Genomic DNA, 20,209 nt, shown 5'->3' with positions numbered 1-20,209 from the left:
TGACAGGAGAGGCTATTGTTTATTAATATTATGTACAATTATACCATCATAATGTCCAGATAATATATTGACAAAGTCAAAGTATGAATACTGGCTCCTGCTTTAATCCAATGTGTCTTAATGTGTATTATTTTCACCCTCCTCCTGAATCTCAGATCTTTTTGAGTTAATTGTATCAATAATAATATTGATATTAATAATCGTTAAAGTGTATCTGAGGCACACCGGGAGAGTATGAATAAAGTGTTAAAAACAAACTGCAGAAGAAGTGTACTGAATGTGGGTGTACGTTTCTATAAAATCTGTAACTACATGATGGTTTGTGCCAGATGAAAAGAGGAGCTGATTATTCTCTTATACTCGGATCATCTGTCCTGCCTGTCTGTCAGTGATTTGTTTTTCAGTGTTGACTCGCATGATTCTCCTCTATTCCTTCACATTACCATTGCTGAAATGTGTGGTACTGAAATAAAGAGTACAGAAACTTGAAGTGCATTTTGACTTCATTGTAAACAAAGAATTGTCAAATAACACCTCCCCCTGCTTAACTCGAGGAGCACCTTTTCTCAGGAAAGTGTGTGTGTGTGTGTGTATGTTAAAAGGCTTCAGGTAATAGTGGCATTTGTGTTTTTGGTCACGTGGACATTTCACAGATTGTGTGTGTGTGTGTGTGTGTGTGTGTGTACTGTAGCCTTGCTGCTGTGCACTTAAATCAGCTGTAGAGGGAATGTGTTCAGATCTTGTCACCTTGTCCTGCGTACAGTGCTGTTGTACCAGTGTTGTGTGTAAATCCATACCTAGGTCATATATATTATGTACAGTACAATGTTGCAGTTTGTTGAGTCTTACATACAGTGTGAATACAGGGTGCAAACTGAGTCCCAAGACGTGAGCGCTGTCTGCTGGACGTGTGTGTGGTTATTTATGTGCATGGTTCAGTTCCAGATCTTAAGGAAGCTGTCCCAGGAGCCGGTGCACACCGCCATGCCGTCATCTGTCACGCCCAGACAGCTCACGCGATTGTCATGGCCAGCCAGGACTCCTGCATGAGGGACAAACAAAAGATGACTTGTTGCTGTGGAAAGTTTTTCTCTACAGTCAGCCTGAAACTTCTTCACACAGAACACATCGGCCTGTTTCTGTGAACACAGAAAACCTGGAGAGCAATTACCCCAAAATCATGCATAATTATCCACGTAAATCTGTCCCACTATTCAGTGCAAATGATATCTTGAAATGTTTTGCTCCAACCAAGAGTTGGAACAAAATCCAAAGATATTTACTGTAGTTTACAATAATATAAAACAGAGAAAAGCAGCAAATTGTAGAAATGCTTGAGGTGTAAACTAGAACTCAGATGTGTTTGGCTTTGTTTTTTCTTCTTCTAAAAGTAGCTGCTTATTTTCAGTAAATTGACTAATAGAGACCAACGGTGCTTGTTCAGTGAGAAAGGACCACTGAAAGTCAGTTGGCTAAATTTACAGTGATGATTTGTTGCATTATGCAGGTCAACAATGAGAAATCAATATATGTGCATACCACAAGATTTTGTTTTACATCTCTGTCTGTGAGCTTTAGTCTCAGCAGACAAATAATTGAAGGCCTTTTCACCTAAATCCCTTTACACACTCTTGCCTGTTCCACCCACCTGCCCTGTCTCCCTTCATGGCATCCCAGATGTTGCAGTTAAAGTCGTCGTAACCAGCCAGCAGCAACCGGCCAGAGCGTGAGAACGCCACGGAGGTGATGCCGCAGATGATATTGTCATGGCAGTAGAGACTGAGCTCCTGGTCCGCACGCAGGTCAAACAGCCTGCAGGTGGCATCATCAGAGCCTGTGGCGAAGGCGCTGCCATTGGGAAAGAACTGAGTAGAACCATAGAAAGATGGATGAGAAGCAGGAAGTGTGGATGGCTCTATCAAGCTCATCTTAATAGGAGAGGGTAAACGGAAGTGAATGATTCACTGTATGAGAAGAGTTCCCCATTACCGACATGCTCTCATATGATACAAGGCTCTTGCCCCTGATCAGTCTGAGATGATCTCCATGTTTTAATACTGGATCATACTTGTCATGCTGTCAGATAACCTGCATGGTGCATCAGTCCAGATTCCACCTGGAAACTGTCAGGATGTCCAGATATGGTGTTCATTGATAATCTTGTTAGTCCTCCCAGTTTAAATTCCTCCCAAAGGTGGATACGAGACAGAATCAAATCCTAGAGCTGCTGTGTTAATAGCGTACAGGACAGTACACAGTAGACTGCCACTGTGAACCACAGCTGGGCTGATGCCAATGCTATTTATTTAAACTTTGAATAGATATATCTGTCAACAGTGTGTGTAATATGTTTTTTTTCTATTTTGTTCAAACATTTATCTTTCAGAATTACTCAATAGTCTCACAATTTAATATTGCAGTTTCATGATGTTAAGGACTAATGTTAAGTGTTAAGATAAAGATTAAATAAAGAAACCATTGCGACGGATGCAGACATGTCCGGACCTTTCTCTAATGTTGTTCCTAGTACAAACCTACTACCTCAATTCTATGCTTTTTATTGCAACTCAGTGACTCTGATATTGTAAATTCTCACATCTTGCAAACACAGTAACACACCTTTAAACACATCTGGCCATATACATTTATAGTATGAGGCAAAATGATGACTACTATTACGTGTGTTGCAGTTTTAATGCTTTGTTGCCTTTATGTAACTTTTTATTTTAAGACTGTGTTCTTTCTGGCTTTTGACTCCTTACCTGACACCAAAGGAGAGCTGCACAAGAATTCTTATATGCCTAGACTTTCTGTTTATGCATACATGGCAAAAAAATCCTGACTTTACAAAGTTCCTTCAGAGCTTCTGAAAACAATATGCAGCTGTTTTCACAGGCTGAGTAGTAGTTCCCAGAACAAGCATAATGAACTTTGAGTAAAAATGGATGGAGTTCCCCTTTAAACTGTCTGTGATCCCATCCCATCCCAAATCATGTGAATAAAAGATGTGTATTTGACAGCTTGTATTTAGTTTACAATGCCCCACTTGCCCTTAGCACACTGTACTCACACAGATGGCGTTGATGTCCGACTCGTGGCCTATGAAGGTCTGTCGGCACATGCTGTCCCTGATGTCCCACAGTTTGACCGAGGCATCGCAGGCCCCTGACACAAACGTGCGCAGGTCGGGCGATAGGGACACACTCATGACGTCGCCGGTGTGGCCCGAGAAAACTGTGGTCTGCTGACTTGTCTCTATGTCCCACAGTGCACTAGGGCGAAGAGTGCAGAATTTAGATGTCTATCAGCTTGGGAGAGCATGTTTGCACTGCATGTCTGTATTCTGATCTCTGTGACTCACCATGTGGTGTCTCCTGAACTCGTGATGATTTGATTGTCATCAATGAAACGGCAACATGACAGGTAACCTAAGAGAACAGAGTACAAATGCTTGAATTCTGGATTTTCATCAGAAACAAATTTTATCATTTTTACATACAACTGCTATATGCTATATTATCATTTTTACATACAACTGCTATATGTTAATTCACTAAACCTACTTCAGATCATGTATGTCATCATTTTGAGATCTTTATGATGTCTAACACATGACAATGTTCTTAAAAGCTCCTCCTTTGTGTCAATTCTAGCATCTTTATAGAACATTCATAGATTAAGTTATTTTAACGCTTCTCACGATGCATTCAAACTAAAGCTATTAAAGTGATGTCCTCCCCATCTATTATCTATACCGCTTATTCCTGAATAAGGTTGGCCCAGCTGATGTTGGGCAAGAGGTGGGGTCCACCCTGGACAGGTGGCTGGTCCATCACAGGGCTGACACGTAGACAAATAATCACACCGCATTCACTCCTACGAGCAATTTAGAGGCACCAATCAACCTAAGATGCATGTCTTTGGACTGGGGGAGGGAGCTAGAGCACCCGGACAGAACCCACGTAGACACAAGGAGAACATACAAACTTCACACAGAAAGGCCCTGAGTCAGCCAGAACCTTCTTGCTGTGAGGCGACAGCACTAACCACCATGGCGCTGCGCCGTCCTCTCCCATACACCCATGGAAGTTACTCTAGCATTGGAGAGTTGCAGCCCATTTTGCGAAATCTACATTTTAATTGTTGTTTTTCTTTGTAGATTATAAATGTAGTTTGTGTTCATTTGCAGAAAAATAAACATAATTAAATAGAAATCAACATACTTGTTGCCCCAAACACCACACCAATGCATATCATGATACTGCCAAAGAGAACACAGTGTAAAATCTTATAACATACAACAGCGTTGTAGCTGCAGCATCACAGATCCGTGTCTTACAGACTCTCAGTTGATGTCTCGGCTCATTAAGACTGTGTTGCCCTGCAATTAATTAACCATGTACATGAAGTCTTCATTGTTTTGGGGGTTTGGGAGTAGCATTCTCCCAAGAGGCAGTGGAGTGGTGTGTGCTCATCTGAAATGTCTCATCAGTTTGACTCGGGAAGCACGCTAACACGAACGTGTTTCTCTCACCTGTATGGCCAGGTAGTTCCCTGCTGACCCTGACATTGCCCTCACGTGTCTTCAAGCAGTAGATGGAACAGATGTTGTCAAGGCCTCCACAGGCCACATAGTTCCCGGAGGGGGCGTATGCACAGGTCATCACCCAGGAAGATCGGAGGGGGATGGCGTTCATCTAGGATGGGAAAGGTATTTGGAAACAACACGCACGTAATTTTTTGGGGGTAGAAAAAACCCCAATGCAAACACTTAAGAGCATAAATATGGACCAGTATTAACACTCAAATTCAAATGCTAATGCCACTCCAAGTCGAAGCAATGGTTGCAAAAGAAGCCAAATGTGTCAACTGTGCTCCTACAAAAGAAAAACGTAATGCCACTGCAACTATTGATCCACTGATGAGTAAAATTATTTTGCTCATTTTACCTTGTTAGTGGTGTAGCTGTCCCAGATGATCAGTTTTCCATCTTGAGAGGCACTAACCAGAAGCCTGTAGAGAAACAGATCTTTGCTGCATCTTTTCTAGTAGCATTTTTGTACAACTACAGTGCTGAACATTGAGCCGGACTTGTTGATCTTCATTTGAAACACAGTGATCAATTTACCAGGTATGCAGGCAAAAAGTTAAAACAGGATCATACAGTATGTTTGCTAATTAGCACTGACGATTAGCCTTAACGATGGTGCTTGATTAAAAGTTATCACCAAAGTTATTACAGTTCATTCTGAGGGGGATATGCCTACCAAATCCCATGGCAATTCATTAAATATTTCATTTCTAAAACCTTGTGGTGGCACTAGAGGAAGAGTCAGGGGATCACTGAAGCCATCAAGATGCATCTTCTGAGAACCATGAATGTTTGGTGCCAATCCAAGTGAAACATTTAGCTGGTGATGGAAAATTCAGAGGACTACCAAAGTTAAGACTAATCATCTGGGCACCATAACTATACCTGTACCAAATTTGATGGTAATCTAAAGGTTATTTCAGTTTGGACCAAAGTATTCTGTATTGCCATCCACAGAACTATGCTGCATGGTAAACCCTTGAACCCAAATAACAGAATAAATGCCTTATGCCATGCGATGTGGTTGATTTGAAAGGTTTACAGACAATAGGATGTTATGTTACACATAAAAAAATGTTTTATTTTGACAACACAGATTGACTGTAAAGTGAAAATGGGCTCAGACCTGATTGAAGATAGCTAAATATCCTACACCAGTTTGGTCAGTGTATTACAAATTGCCTATTTGTTTGTTTATTTTTGATCAGGTTTTGATGGAGATGGAGTCAACCACGGTATTGTGTTGTAGTCCAGTGGCTATAGATTTTCTGAAGATGCATTTGATACAAGTTGTTTTGAAGGACTGGCTGATACGTTTGAGTTTACGACTGACATTTGCTTACAGCTGTCTTCATATACTGTAGCTCCATCATAATCTCCACACTGAACTGTAATGCATTATCTAATCTAAAAGCTGTAATGGTACTGAGCCGTACCTGGTATGGAGGCAACTGGCTGTTTCAAGAGATTCATCTTCTTCTGAGCCTCTTCAGGGCAAAATGTAATGGCCCATTTTTGTGATGCACAGCATCAGTAAAGTAAATGGCATTAAGTCAACAACATACAAACCCACCTGGAGTCTGAGCCCCAGTGCATGGCATAGATCTTGGCAAGGTGACCACGAAGGGTGCGTCTCGTCCGCATTTGAATCCTCCCCACAGGATCCAGACCAGAAGTTATCTATGAGGATATGTAAATTAAATTCCCCCTTTTCATTGATAACTGTGTGTGTGCGATGCAAAGTACTACAATCAAGTTTATTGAGACTGTAAAAATGTGACAGCCATCAGACACTGAAGACAAAAGAAGAGCAATGAGAACAGCTTATACTTCATTATAAATTTAAGTGACTGGTGATTTATTCAGTATTACTTGCACTCTTAGAACCATCTTTTTTTTCCCAAACTGTATGCTACAAAAGAGGTCACTTCACCATGCAGCTTTAAAGGTAGGGTTGGTCCTGACTTCTCTCCAAAGCCACTCCTCCAAAACACAATGCGCACTGCCTGACTACTACTACAAAACCGATAATTCCCTGTCCAACAGAAATAAAGCCACCGTGGCGTCACTTTTCAGCTCCTTTTAAGAAGAAGCTTTAGTTTATTGTCATTGTAACATTGTGACACGTACAACGAAATTTTGTTAGGAGCCGATGGGCCCCGATCTGCTGCGTGCATACACGCCGCCAGTTGTCGCCATCGTTCAAAAGCCACAGCTGTGTTAATTCTGGTTTTACTTCTTGCAGCACCCAACTCCTTTTTAGTTGTAACTTTCTCAAATACGGTGTTACCCACCCAGATCTGTTCATGGCTAAGTAAAACTGCTTTAGCCCTGGCTCATAACTGGTAACTAACCTTAGAAGTATGGGCTTTTTTTTTTTTGGTAGGTAGAAATGAAGAGGGAGGCCAGGTAACTCCGTTCAAAATACAGGCTTTATTCCGTCTCAGTAACAGGAACACTGCATGTGGCCTCTGATGCCCAGTTAACTGCATTACAATCCTATCTATACACTGACTACTGTCTGGCAGCATGTAAATGGAGGCTGTTCCATGCGGCGGTCTTCTCGCTGTCATACTGTGCACACAGCTTGCAGTCTGAGACTGTAACAACAGTCTCACTTTGCAAATGAAAGCTGTGGTGGTGCCCTCTCTGCCATAGCTCACTAGCTTTATCTGTAAAACAGAGCGGTAATACATTTGCCTGCAAACGCAACACCTTGTGGACTGCTCTTGGCTCATGTATTGAGTGCATGGGCAGGGAGCGCACAAGTAAGAAATAGTTTGACAGGCAGGTAGGCCGTCCACTGGTTTTACTTGGGATGAGTAAAATTACTGGTCAGGCGTTTTTCAGCCCTGCTGCTGCCACAGATGACTGATTCTTTTCTTTATGTTGTCAGTGCATTTAATGTATTCACTGCCATTGAGATGAAAAGAGAAATTCAAGAAATGTAACAAAAAATACTTATGGAAGGAATCACCAACCCTACCTTTAAGTTAAAGATAAGTTGAGAGTCATGGGACTGGGTTTTTGTCACATCGTGTAAAATTAAACCAAGAAAGTAGCTGATCTGCTTTTTCCAACAAACCAAAAAACTCCCTTCAGAACCTGTCAAGTCTCTGCCATGTGCTTATTATCACGTTTTCACATTGATGGGCACCAAAACAATAATCACTGAAGTCAATGTTTCAAAAGATCTATATACATTTACTACAGCTACTGTATGTGTCTTACCTGTGTCAAGGTTGAATCTCCACATGCTTTTCTGGCATCCTGACAGAAATGGAATCATAAGATGACAAAAAGACAACACATCATGTAAATATGTCAGTATTTTTATGATAATGTTGAAAACTTAACTACAAAAACACCAGACTTACTCTTATTTGGATCCTAAGCTGCTCGGCCTCCTGACGAAGCTGCTCCAGCTCACTCATTTTGGATTGGTCCAAGCGGTCACCTGTTGGTTGTGAGATGACTTGAAACATAAGACTGATTTACATAAACTACTAACACAAAATAAATAAAAACGAGTGCCCCTGTATAAAAGTAAGACCTACTGGGATTGTCATGCTTTTATAATCCACTAATGCAGGGTTGTCCACTTTAATCAAAAATGAATGAATTTGTTAAAATAATTTATTTAAAACCCTGTATCTCTTATTTGAGAAAAGAAATAATAAAATCAAAACATTTTCATCTCTAGGGTTTACTGAACCCACATAGTGAGGAACAATCTGTTTATGGCTGTGCAACCGTGCCTGGTGACTAAGCTGCTATCAAGCAGCAGCATTGCTACCGGGCAGCAGATACTGAGTGAACACTCCCTTTAAAACACAGTGAACCTGTTACACTGTGCACATACAGCTCATGCATCAAGTCAACCTCCTACTAACAGTGGACACAGTCATTTTTATGGGTCCCCTGTCATTTGAGTCACTGTTCTTCCTAAAAGTCAACATAGCAAGTAAATATATCCAAGAATAGCAGGTAACGTTTAGCTATGGGCCAATTGGAGTCGCACACAATGTACAGTACATAACTTCATGCTTTAGGTAGGAAGCAGCATTTCCTGTTCACTGATAGCAGCACAGTTACTCATTCAAACAGCTGCAAAAACAGCCTGTATTTGCATTCGTGAAGCAATTCAAATTCTCTAACACGCTACAGAAAGTATGCAGACAGTACACACTACAGAAAACAGAAACGAGTTGTGGTAATTCCCTGAAAGGGGGGGCGGGTTCATCACAGATCAGGCCTGGATGGGTACATTTACTCAAGTTCAATATTTAGGTATGTATACTTAGGTATTTTCATTTTGTGCTGCTTCATACTAGAGCCAAATATTGTACTTATTACTCCACTACATTCATTATACAACTTTATTTACTAGTTACTTTTCAGAACCAGATTAACACAGAAACTACAGTGTAACCATCACACTTTGATCTCCAGTGAAAAATTCACAAGCTACCTCACAGTATAAGCTCCAAAATATAAGCTCAATAAAACTAGCTCCACTTTTACCAGCTGCTACATTAAATGTGATGCACACAATAATGCATTATAATTCAATAATATGACAATGTTAAATGTGCCACTCTGCATAATGAGTACTTTCATTTTTACTACTTTATAGTTTTACCTAAGTAACATTTTGAGTGGAGGACTTTTACTTGTAACAGGGTATTTTTGTCATGTGGTATTTCTACTTTTACTTAGGTAAGGGATCTAAGCATTTCTTCCACCACTGCCTGTGAGCATCAGCTGCAGGATGGGCACACTTTCTGCTGAAGTCCTGCCAGTGGGCAGAGAGCAGTAGGCTATGAAAAGACCCATCAAACAGATTCCACCTGCACTGACAGGCCAGAGGCTAACGTCCTCCAGGATGCTGCTGAGGAGGAAGATGACGGTTCACTGAAGCAGAATAATACATGTCCTCAGCGCCTGAACATTTGAGGGAATTCACAGGCCCTTGAAAACACGTCTTATAACACAAAGATGCGGGAGTGTTGCAGGCCCCACCCGTTTGGACGCACATCTGATGCGTAACTGCACCAACATGGCATGGCTACATCTGCAACTGTAGGAGAGTGCACAGCTTACACGACCGCTGCGTGTTTCACAGAATAAGTGTTACTGTCAGAGAAAGTGGCTCTGCTCACTGCCAGGGCTGCACACAGGCCCGAGCTTGGAGCTCCGCGCTGGAATAAGATCCGCGCGTAACAGAAACGGATAGAAGCCAGATTCAAAGGCCTCGGATGTACTTCATAAGGAATTTATTTAACTGTGTGCAGCCTTTGGAAATGCCCAGTGTATCCAGATATGAAACTACAGGCCCCCTGAAAGCAGGCGACAGCACAGCACAGACTGGCTGATGAAGGCCCAGCTCTTCTTTCACATACTGAGCTCCCAAAATGCGGATGTGGCTAAATTAATTTAGTCCAAATGATGCCAGGAATAGGCACATCATCACCCAGCCGTCTCACACTCAATAAGCTGCCCTAAAGATGCTCTCACAGCGTTTGATAATGGGTGGCTACCTGTTAGTGCTCCCGATTGGGGGTTTCCAGCTTAAAAACAAATAAGCAAACAAAATGAAAGCAACGTCCTCAGTATTCCGTGAATGGTGGGACTATATGTCTTTTTCAGTCATTGAGCTGCAGAGGAGGTCCACCTGTGTGTCACCAGTAGGCTGTTTCCAAATCCTTCAGTAAACAGGCAAACGGAGGAGAGGGACACACATTTCCATTTCTCCGCTTTAGCAGAACTCCGGAAAAAGATCAGATCAGCTGCTGTGTAGCCGTTTCCTCACTTCGCCCCTTTCACACCCGACGTGTGAACAAAAGCATCTCTGTCCAGCGGCTTTGCGGGTAAACAAACACGGTCAACCCCAGCTCGGTACATGAACGCATCAACGATGGTCCATTAAATACTATTCAGATCGTTTTACTCGGATTCTGCTTTTCGTGACGTTATCCCCGCTTCCTTCCTCCCGTTCCTCCTCCCTCCGCCACACACCATCAGAACAGCCGCCTCCGAGTCAGCACTGAGTAAAATCGGTAAAGTGTCTCATGTGGGGAAAGAGGAGATTAAAGACCGCAAGAAAACCAATGGGTAGATCAGCTGTGTGCGTTTTGTTCCAGTATAAACAGAGGGGGGCCCTCTCGCTCAGCAATCCACACGGTTCCGTTTGTTTCTCTCATGAATATCATCATTCAGAAACGGGCTACCAGGTCACGTGGTGAGCGTTTGCAGAAGGAGCCTCAAATCCGGGCATGAAGCATGTTTCAACCACACCCATCTCTTGTGGTAAACCCCCCTCTGATCAATCCATTCTAAAGGCTTGGGACAATTTCTTCAAATGGGCCTATAAGCTTAAATAAGTTCACCTGATCATAAGGAAAAACAGGCTGTTCAAGTCACGGGCATTCAGGGAGCCCAGAATTTTTTAAAGATCAGTTTAGCCCGGTTAGCCTATCATTTCATGCTTTGTAGGATGCAGCAGATGTTTTCAGTGTTCTCCACTTTAAACGGCAAATTTGCCAGGATATCAGCCTACTGCATGCATCCCTAGTGATTTTGGAAGTCAGGGGATAAGACAGACAGCTCCTTGATGTTGAACTCATAACAGGAAGAGCTGAACTGGTTGGTGATATAAAATGTCCTGCTGAGACTGATGGAGCTAAGAGAGTAAGGAGACCCCTAGAGACTTTGTATGGCCTGTTAAAAATGACTTGGATTTTACTCCCAGGAAGTCCATTAAAATCTCAGTAACTGGCAGGGCTATGCACAGACATTTTTGGGGGCCGGTGCTCAAGCTAAAAAAGGGGCACTCCTCTCACTAACAATTCTTTAAGCAACCTGCAGTAGCACATCTTTGCATTAGCACATAAATTTTAGTCAATCTTAACCCTGACTGCAAATAAAATTCTTTAAAATCTAAAATAAAATTTTAAAAATCCTTTAAAAGGTGCACTTATCATGTCAGAGGGTAAAATGGTAGGTGTTTGAGCACCACCTGGGGTCTGTCGATGCATGTGCTTGGTGGCCGGTCCTGATTTATTCTTTTAGTCTATCAACTTCAAGATTTGTCACAACAATCTGCTACTTTAAATCCCTCTTTACTTAAAAATGTTACTTCACATGGACATGCAAACTACAGGGCTGTCTTCACATCCTGGATTTTGAAAGTAGACAACCAAAGAAATCCCACCCAGTCATTCTGACTTCTGTCTAAAGCCACTCCTCCAAAACACAACGTGCACTGCCTGGCTACTACTGATTTGAGGAAAATAACAAATGCCCCCCTAAACAAAATTAAACCAATAATTCTCTGTCCAGCAGAAACACGGCCACCATGGCGTCTCTTTTCAGCCCCTTTTGTTCCCTCAGTTGTCGCCATCATTCAAAACCCACACCAATGTTAATTTTGGTTTTACTTCTTGCAGCATTTAGCATCTTTTTAGTTAAAAATTTCTCGAATACAGTGTTACCCACCCAGATCTGCGGCCCTGAACCGTGGTTGGGGGGTCTGGTTCATAGCTAAGCTGCTTTAGCCCTGACTTATAGCTGGTAACTAGTTTTAGACGTCCAGGCTTTTCCAGGGGGAAGAAGTGAAGAGGGAGACCAGCTAAAGCCATTCAAAACACAGGCTTTATTTCGTCTTGGTAACACGAACACTGCATGTGGCCTCTGATGCCAATTTAACTTCATTATACTGCTATCTTTACACTTAGAGCTGACTACTGTAGGTATTTTCTCCACCCTTGGCTGAATGTAAAAAGAGCCTGTTCTGTCTTCTCGCTCTCATGCTCCTCTCATTGCCTGCAGGTAGCAACTTCTGTCAACAGCAACATTACCTGTATAAGGCTATCAAAACAGAGCAGTAACACATCTGCCTGCATGGCCTTGTGGGAGATTCTTAGCTTGTACAAGGACAAAGTGCGTGCAAGTAGGAAATAGGTTGGCAGGCAGGTAGACCATCTAATGGTTTTTTTTTTCATGCCAAGTAAAATTATTGGCCAGGCTTTCTTCAGCCCTACTACTCTTATCCTGTGTTAAATTTTATTTAACAAAAGTGGCGTCTTATATATCAGATCCTCTGTATTTGTTTATAGGCAGTTGTTTGTGGCCAGAGTTTATTAAATTCTGTGTGCTTAGCTGGCTAATATAAGACCTGAAAAGAGATTGTGAAGTGATTGGGAGGTAGTGAAAGTGGCTGCCTGCTTTTCTTTCCCTCATGTAATCCATAAACCTCCTGTTAATTTCTAATGCTGCTTTGTTTTTTCTGGAGCCCAAAGGATATGGGCAGGTAGGTTATAAAGTTACAATCAACCTATAATGATCCTCTCAGCATATCTGGACAATCTTTGTAACAATAGTGACCTCTGGTGTGGAGAAATGATAGGTTTACAGTCTAGCCTGAAGTAGGCTTTCAACTCTACATCAGCAGCTCGATGCTCACATACAGCATGTGTAGGCCTATGGTATTTTTATTGCATGCAACAGATTAAAAACTGAAACCACCATTTTATACTGTTGAAGTCAAATTACTAAATCGCTGGTGGCATAACGTATGAGTAGTCTGCACGAGGACCGTGTTTATTTAAACTTTTGCTCATATGGGATGTTTCTGCCCACCCCTACAGGCAGTCACATGCGCAGTTTCTGTTGTCCCGTGACGCTTTTGAACAAATAATAGAGGGACGAGGCGTGTCATGGCTGCTCTGTTGTTACAGGGTGGCACATCTTTCTCAGCATCCAACTCTCGGGACAGCTCTCAGCTTAGTCCACTGGCCTTCTGCGGTCACACTTTGTCCGAGTGACTTGGGACATCTCTACCAGAAACACACCGTAGACGCAGCGGGGCTCGGTGGACCGCAAAAACAAGGAGTTTTCAAGCAGGAAGCTGGTGAAACTATCTCGAGGGAGGTTCCTCGAGGTAAGTCTGGCTGCCCTCGGCGTTTCGGGAGGGATAGATACATCTGTGTATCATAGCACATATTCTGGATCATGCGAAATAACACAGGACAGAAGCGCTTGTCTTAGAGCGGGTGCGTCGTTTTATTATCTCCGGGCGAACCGCCGGCGCGGTCACTTCCTGGCCATGAGCATCATAGCGTAAACAGGCATTTACTCCAAAGGTAGATGCATATGTGGCGCACAGTTTAAACGCCTTTTTAGGCATTTGACATTAAGGGTACGCAACGGTTTCAGCCACCCTAATACTAAAGGTGATTAATTTTGGTAACGGACTTGTTTGTAAAGTAGGGTCCGGGGACTATCAGAAGGCCTTTACCAAGGTACAGGCGGTCTGCATCAACACCAGGAGCATGAGCTCTGTGGGTCAGTCGCGCGAGCGTAAGGCTGAATGCCACTCTCAGCGTCAACAGCACAGGAAGTAGCTACACGTATGACAATTAATCAACATTTCTACTTGAATGTTTAGCTTCCCTTTTAAATAGCTGACAAATCATCCTACCACAATGGGGTTGCGACTCTGTCCCAACAGATGTATTTTACTCAAGACTTGTAAATATTGTGCAACTGTATCAGAAGTAGTCAGTCCACTATTAAGGCAAGGCTATTAGTCACTGTCACTGGTAGACAGAAAATCCAGAGCACTGGAAAAACTGTTTACATGATTGATTCATCTACCAGTAATTTTCTGGATTGATCATTGGTTCACCTATTGCTAATCCAGCCAAGGTTGAAAACCCAAACACATTCACTTAACTTAACTGTCATTTACAACAAAGAAAAGCAGCACATCCCCACATTTGAATTATTGGAACCATAAGTGAAATTTAAGGGAAAATTCTGATTAATTAATTGGTTAATCAACAAATTGTTACAGTTCTGCTGTCTAAATGGTGTCAGGAAGGAGTCTGTTACAGGGTGGGGTCCCCACAATTATTGGGATGTTACTTCTTGAAGGACTTTGGTTCTTCTTACCATTGCTAACTCTGAGAGACGAGACAGTCCAAGTAACTACAAAACAGTGCTGATTTATTCAAAGGATCACAGGTAAAATTAACATTACACGTTCAGGTATCTTGCACCTCCATACTGCTCGCAGGCAGATGTAAGATGAAAGACCCTGAACCCACCAGGCCTATACATTATATCCCCTCGGTTGGGCTAGCCCCATACTACACAGAAACGTCAACCGAGACGTCTCTGTTGCCAGCTTTGCAGCTTCATCATAATAATATTAAACACCCTGTCTGCTGACAGTCATCAACTCTTCTCTCTAGTTATCCTTGACCAGATGTACCCTGTAGAAACTCATAAGCATGACTAAGCATTTAACAGTCTAACTAGACATCCTATCTGCACTAAACATTTCTAATACATAAAGTATCTATCCAATTTCTATCTGACTAAAAATACTTAATTGTATTGTATGTCACGCCATGCTTTGATCTGTAAACCCTCTGTCCTAGTTAGGGTTTGCCATCATGTGATTTCTGTAGCTGATCTAATAACTCACAGGGAGGGGTGGTGTTGAGGCAGCTCTGGCAGCAGTTTCAGTGATGAAAACCATCTTCTTCAGGAAGAATGGTAAAGGTGAATGTTGGCATCTGAGGTCACCTGTACACAGAGGGGGCCGGTGCTCAGCTCTGCTCTTTGGTTTGAGTTGCATGTGAAAACCGACGAGCAGCTGTGAATCATCTGACTGCAAATACCAACTACAGGTGTGAGTCTGCTCTTTCATTAAGAAGAGTGGTTTGTAAACTTCACATACCCTGAGCCTCAGGGTGTTTTAGTGCTTGATCTTTGCTGCATGTTTTAGTAAATAACAAGCATGTATTTGGGGACAAAAAAGAAGTGCCTGGGAACAGGTCCGATGAATCACAGTCACCTGATAATGTGCATACCACACATCATCAGGTGACTGCTGGTAAACCTGCACTTCATTAGCATACTTGCGCTGATCTACTGAAAATGACTTGTGTATGAAAAGCAAATGTTGGTTTTTCTTGTCAGAAAGCTCAAACTATATTCAAATTGGTTTTAGATTATAATATTGCCAGTGGCTCACAACTCTTTAAAATAAACAGCTTGTTCATCTGAGACAGGAAGCATTCACTGTAATGTAGGACATGTTGCATGCATGCATGATCTTCATTTTTAGCAACTGCTGGAAGGTGTGTGCACATTGGTGTCACAAGGCTGCGCTCATGTGTTTGATGATTTGCTGCTACATTTGTTCAAAAGTGTGAACAATACAAAAAAAACCCACTTAAAATTGACATTATGCCAAAATCTTATCATAAGTGGGCATGTTTTCATGAGGCTACAGTAATACTTTTTTCCTTCTGAAACCTGTCGCCATTGATTTCTTTTTCATAGGGCAAGTGGACTAATCTGAAGCTCTTCTTAGCAGCCATGTCAAATGAACGCACCCGTCTGGTTACTTCAGGGGCGTGTGGTCTTTCCGTGACCACACTGGCATGTGGCGAAGCATGCGACACAGCATCGGACACCGCACCCGAGTCCGACTCTGGGACACCAAGTAACGATCCTCGACAACTGAATACCTTTTTTGGAGTGATGGTGCCGACCATCCTCTCCATGTTCAGCATTGTGCTGTTCCTGCGAACAGGTGAGCGATACGTGTGTGACGAGACTAGAAAGCTAAGCGCTAGACTCTGAATGTTTGTATGAATCACTTGTAGTATAAATGAGTCACTGCACTGTATTGACTCATACTGATGTGACCTCTCTTCCAGGGTTTGTGGTTGGTCATGCGGGGTTGTTACAGGGTCTTTTAATGGTGGTTGTAGCCTACACAATTATATCTCTTACCATACTGTCCATCTGTGCTATTTCCACCAACGGCGCTATACAAGGCGGTGGAGCCTACTGTATCCTTACAGACCAAACAGGTTTTCAAAATATTTTCTTAAGTGTTCTCTGATGGTAAAAATGGTTTCACTTACTTCAGTCAAAACATCAACCTTAACACAAGCTGACCAGACATGATAAGTCGGTCTCTGGGCCCAGAGTTTGGAGGAAGCATCGGTCTGATGTTCTTCCTTGCCAAAGTGTTTGCATGTGGAGAGTATGTTCTTGGTCTTGTGGAGGCCCTACTTGATGTATTTGGTTCAGATCCTGGTAAGGTTGTGGTTATGTTGTGTGTCTCTTACTAATCTACTTCTGCTAAAGTATTTATTACACATCCCAGTGACTGTTTTACTGTTTTAGAGTCGGGAGTTTCTGAGGGGGTGCGGGTGCTTCCCCAGGGTTACTGGTACGCAGTGCTGTACTCCTCAGTGGTCCTTCTGCTGTGCCTGCTTGTGTGTCTGGTGGGCGCCCACATCTACTCCCGCACCGCCTTTGTCATTCTGCTGGTGGTCACTGTATCCTTGCTGTCCATCTTCATTAGTTTTGTAGCAGTCAGACCTCGTACATTTGTCATCACCCACCAGGGACCTGACAACCACACCCTCCGCTACAATACCAGCTACACGGGCTTCAACGCTACCACACTGAAGAGCAACCTGGGCTGTGAGTGTCAAGGGGGTTGATATTAATGAGGATATGAAAGTGCACATTTACAAGCAAAGCTATATGACACTTGTAAATTTAGGAGTGTCTATTAAAGCTGTTGCTGTTCCTCATTTTTCCCCTGTAGCTGGTTACTCTTTGGACTACAGCACCAACTCGGTCATGTCTTTTGCCACCGTGTTTGCTGTCATGTTCACCAGCTGCACTGGGATCATGGCCGGAGCCAACATGTCAGGTAAATGCTTGCTGTCATAATAATACATGTGGAGTCACAAAGCAGTGTCATTGTGCAATGTCAGTGATAGTGGTGGAATGTAACTAAGTACTGTAATGTGCTTAAGTACAGTTTTTAAGTACTTGGTATTTACTTGCTGAGTTCCTACAAATTCTACACATTTCAGAAGAAAATACTGTACTTATTAACCCACTGTAATTAAACCGCTTTAGTTATGTTATTGCCTGATATGTTTGTGGTGCATGTACACACAAAAGATGCATACCCTGATGTTTGCTCTTGCTCCACATCTCTGAAGGGGAGCTGAAGACTCCGAGTGTTTCCATCCCTAAAGGCACCATTGTAGCCGTCTTGTACACATTCACAGTATACGTCCTGCTCTTCATCTTCGTCGGCGCCACCTGTGACAGGTCTGACATGGCTCCGGATACTGTTTCTGATATTAATTAAAGAGAAGCCAGCATTCAAATAACCAGCTGCAGCTATGACACAAATGAGTACTCATTTTTATTCTTATATTTTAGGACCCTGTTGATTCAGGATTATGGGTTTTTCCAGAGAATAAACATCTGGTCGCCGTTCGTCACTATCGGGATATACTGTGCCTCTCTGTCAGCGGCGATGTGTGCTTTGATTGGAGCATCCCGCATCCTCCATGCTCTTGCTCTGGATAAAGTCTTTGGTGAGACTTGAGCTTTTTTTTTGTGCCTTCTTTGTGTATTGAGTCACTTCCTGAAAAACCTTGGCTTTTCCACACAGGTCTGCCTTTAGCCCCAGCTGCCATCACATCCAGCTCAGGGAATCCGTGGGTGGCGGTGCTGTACACCTGGGGTCTGGCACAGGTGAGCGGGGGTTCTATGGTGTGCGCTCATCTTTTTTTTTCAGAATTACAACTGGCCTCCTAACCTGTGGCTTGTGGTGTGTTTGTGTTTCAGTGTGTAGTGTTTGCAGGCCAGCTCAATGCAATAGCAAGTCTAGTGACAGTTTTCTACTTGCTTGCCTATGCTGCAGTTGATCTGGCCTGTCTGGCACTTGAGTGGGCATCGGCACCAAATTTCAGGTAATAAAAGATGAATCACTATTAAGGGAAACAGTTGAAAGCATTCAATCAAGTTCGCAAATGTGAGAATAAATAAAGTGCACAGTGGCATCAAACTGGGGGAAGTCCACAACATCATATACTGTGGATCAAGAACCTTATGAGTCTTGCTTGGATATTTTATGGACCAGTAAAAATAATATTTATTGCTTCTCTCTACTTCTGATTCTCACTTGTCCAGTGGCCTCAGTTCTTTGTCTCCTGTGTGTTTTAACAGACCAACCTTCCAGTTCTTCTCCTGGCACACCTGCCTGCTGGGGATTCTGAGCTGTTTAGTCATGATGTTCGTCATTAATCCTGTATACTCCTCAGGCAGCATTGTCCTCCTGTTGCTGCTGCTGCTCTTCCTCCACTTCAGATCACCCACCAGCAGCTGGGGCTATATCAGCCAGGCTCTCATTTTCCATCAGGCACAGTTTAACGCACACACAAATCCAGCATGTAGCACTTGTTCAGCTTATCATCAGTGCTACTTTCCTTTCTCCACTGTGGATTTTAGGTGCGCAAGTATCTGCTGATGCTGGATGTGAGGAAAGACCACGTGAAGTTCTGGAGGCCACAGGTGTTGTTGATGGTGGCCAACCCTCGCTCTTCCTGTCAGTTAATCCTGTTTGTGAACCAGCTAAAGAAGGGAGGACTGTATGTGTTGGGCCATGTGCAGCTGGGAGATCTGGGTAATGCTCTGCACTGGTGCATCTGCAGATAATAGTATCACATTATTATTATCTTTGAATCATTTTCCTCTGATGTTAAATGTTTTTTTTTGGTCTAAATAACCATCTTAAGTACTGCGGTCAACATGCAGTTGTTTTGATCAGGTTCATTGTGCCTTTATAGGAAAACATGCTTTAGGTTTAGCAGCCAATTGGAATCTCTTTTAGGGTAGTCACTCATGTACTGAATCAGAATCAGCTTTATTGGCCAGGTGTGCTATACATGAGGAATTTGACTCTGGTACAGCAGCTCTCAGTGTGCATGTACATATCCCCTGGCCAGGCAACAGCAAGGGGCAAGGACACAATATACCAACATGAGGCTGTGTAGTATAACAAAATAAACAGCATAAACAAGCAAAAACAATGCAAAAGATGCAAAATAAACAGTATAAACAGGCAGTAAACAATGCAGTCAAAGGAATGTTCATTGGGAGACGAGATAAAATTAGAATAAAAATGGAGTACTACCTGTACGAATCTGTATAATCTGTACAATGTATATATACACACAGGCATTGCACTGAGGGTTTATTGTCCAGACATACTGTCGTGGGTTAAGTGCTAATCAGAGTGATGGCCTGGGGGAAGAAATTGTCCTTGTGCCTGGTTGTCTTGGTGCACAGTGATCTGTAACGCTGTCCAGAGGGAAGGAGTTCAAACAGATTGTGTCCTGGGTGTGAGGGGTCTGCAGTGATCCTCTCTGCCCTCCTTTTGACCTGTGAGGTGTACAGTTCCTCCATGGAGGGCAGGGTCACACCAAAGCTCTTCCTGAAGTCCACTGTCATCTCCACTGTTTTGAGCGTGTTCAGCTCCAGGTTGTTGCGGCTACACCACAGGAACAGCTGCTCAACCTCCCGTCTGTAGTCTGACTCGTCATCGTCTCGGATGAGACCAATGACAGTTGTGTCATCAGCAAACTTTAGGAGTTTGGCAGAGGGGTCCTTTGAGATGCAGTCGTTGGTGTAGAGTGAAAACAGCAGAGGGGAGAGCACACATCCCTGGGGGGCACCTGTGCTTATTGTCCGGGTGCTGGATGTGGTTTTCCCCAGCCTCAC

At 42.9% G+C, this 20,209-nt stretch overlaps 2 protein-coding genes across 3 annotated transcripts in view; one reads left to right on the top strand and one right to left on the bottom strand.

Annotated features, from left to right (window-relative positions):
• gnb2 (guanine nucleotide binding protein (G protein), beta polypeptide 2) lies at positions 1-10,865 on the bottom strand. The gene is made up of 10 exons (XM_020598807.1): positions 10,132-10,865; positions 7,969-8,048; positions 7,823-7,861; positions 6,165-6,271; positions 4,950-5,013; positions 4,535-4,697; positions 3,362-3,428; positions 3,071-3,272; positions 1,649-1,865; positions 1-1,042 (listed from the first exon to the last, which is right to left on the bottom strand). Exons 2-10 carry the CDS (start codon positions 8,023-8,025, stop codon positions 936-938), a joined length of 1,023 nt encoding a protein of 340 aa, XP_020454463.1. The 5' UTR covers positions 8,026-8,048; positions 10,132-10,865; the 3' UTR covers positions 1-935.
• A 2,377-nt stretch (positions 10,866-13,242) lies between these two features.
• The window catches only part of slc12a9 (solute carrier family 12 member 9), a 13,445-nt gene continuing 6,478 nt past the window's right edge, over positions 13,243-20,209 (top strand). Inside the window, exons 1-12 of one of the 2 annotated variants that reach the window (XM_020598840.1) lie at positions 13,243-13,532; positions 15,947-16,199; positions 16,327-16,461; positions 16,574-16,711; positions 16,802-17,104; positions 17,232-17,339; positions 17,638-17,749; positions 17,864-18,021; positions 18,099-18,181; positions 18,275-18,399; positions 18,656-18,848; positions 18,938-19,112. In XM_020598840.1, the coding sequence (XP_020454496.1) occupies positions 15,983-16,199; positions 16,327-16,461; positions 16,574-16,711; positions 16,802-17,104; positions 17,232-17,339; positions 17,638-17,749; positions 17,864-18,021; positions 18,099-18,181; positions 18,275-18,399; positions 18,656-18,848; positions 18,938-19,112 (1,747 nt within the window). In that variant the 5' untranslated portion in view covers positions 13,243-13,532; positions 15,947-15,982. The remainder of the gene's footprint in view (positions 13,533-15,946; positions 16,200-16,326; positions 16,462-16,573; positions 16,712-16,801; positions 17,105-17,231; positions 17,340-17,637; positions 17,750-17,863; positions 18,022-18,098; positions 18,182-18,274; positions 18,400-18,655; positions 18,849-18,937; positions 19,113-20,209) is intronic. The other variant, XM_020598838.1, reaches the window with a different exon arrangement.

This window comes from Monopterus albus, unplaced genomic scaffold (assembly GCF_001952655.1).
Source record: "Monopterus albus unplaced genomic scaffold, M_albus_1.0 scaffold39.1, whole genome shotgun sequence".
Taxonomy (NCBI): Eukaryota; Metazoa; Chordata; class Actinopteri; order Synbranchiformes; family Synbranchidae; genus Monopterus; species Monopterus albus.
The sequence above is the reverse complement of the archived record's forward strand: the minus strand, read 5'-3'. Positions and strand labels throughout refer to the sequence as shown.

Excerpts from the sequence above, each read along its gene's own strand:
- gnb2 (XM_020598807.1), bottom strand. The coding sequence starts at position 8,025 with ATGAGTGAGCTGGAGCAGCTTCGTCAGGAGGCCGAGCAGCTTAGGATC. Across the intron at positions 5,014-6,164 it reads CACTGGGGCTCAGACTCCAG|GCTTCTGGTTAGTGCCTCTC; the intron begins GTGGGTTTGTAT and ends GTTTCTCTACAG. Across the intron at positions 3,273-3,361 it reads AGTTCAGGAGACACCACATG|TGCACTGTGGGACATAGAGA; the intron begins GTGAGTCACAGA and ends TCTTCGCCCTAG.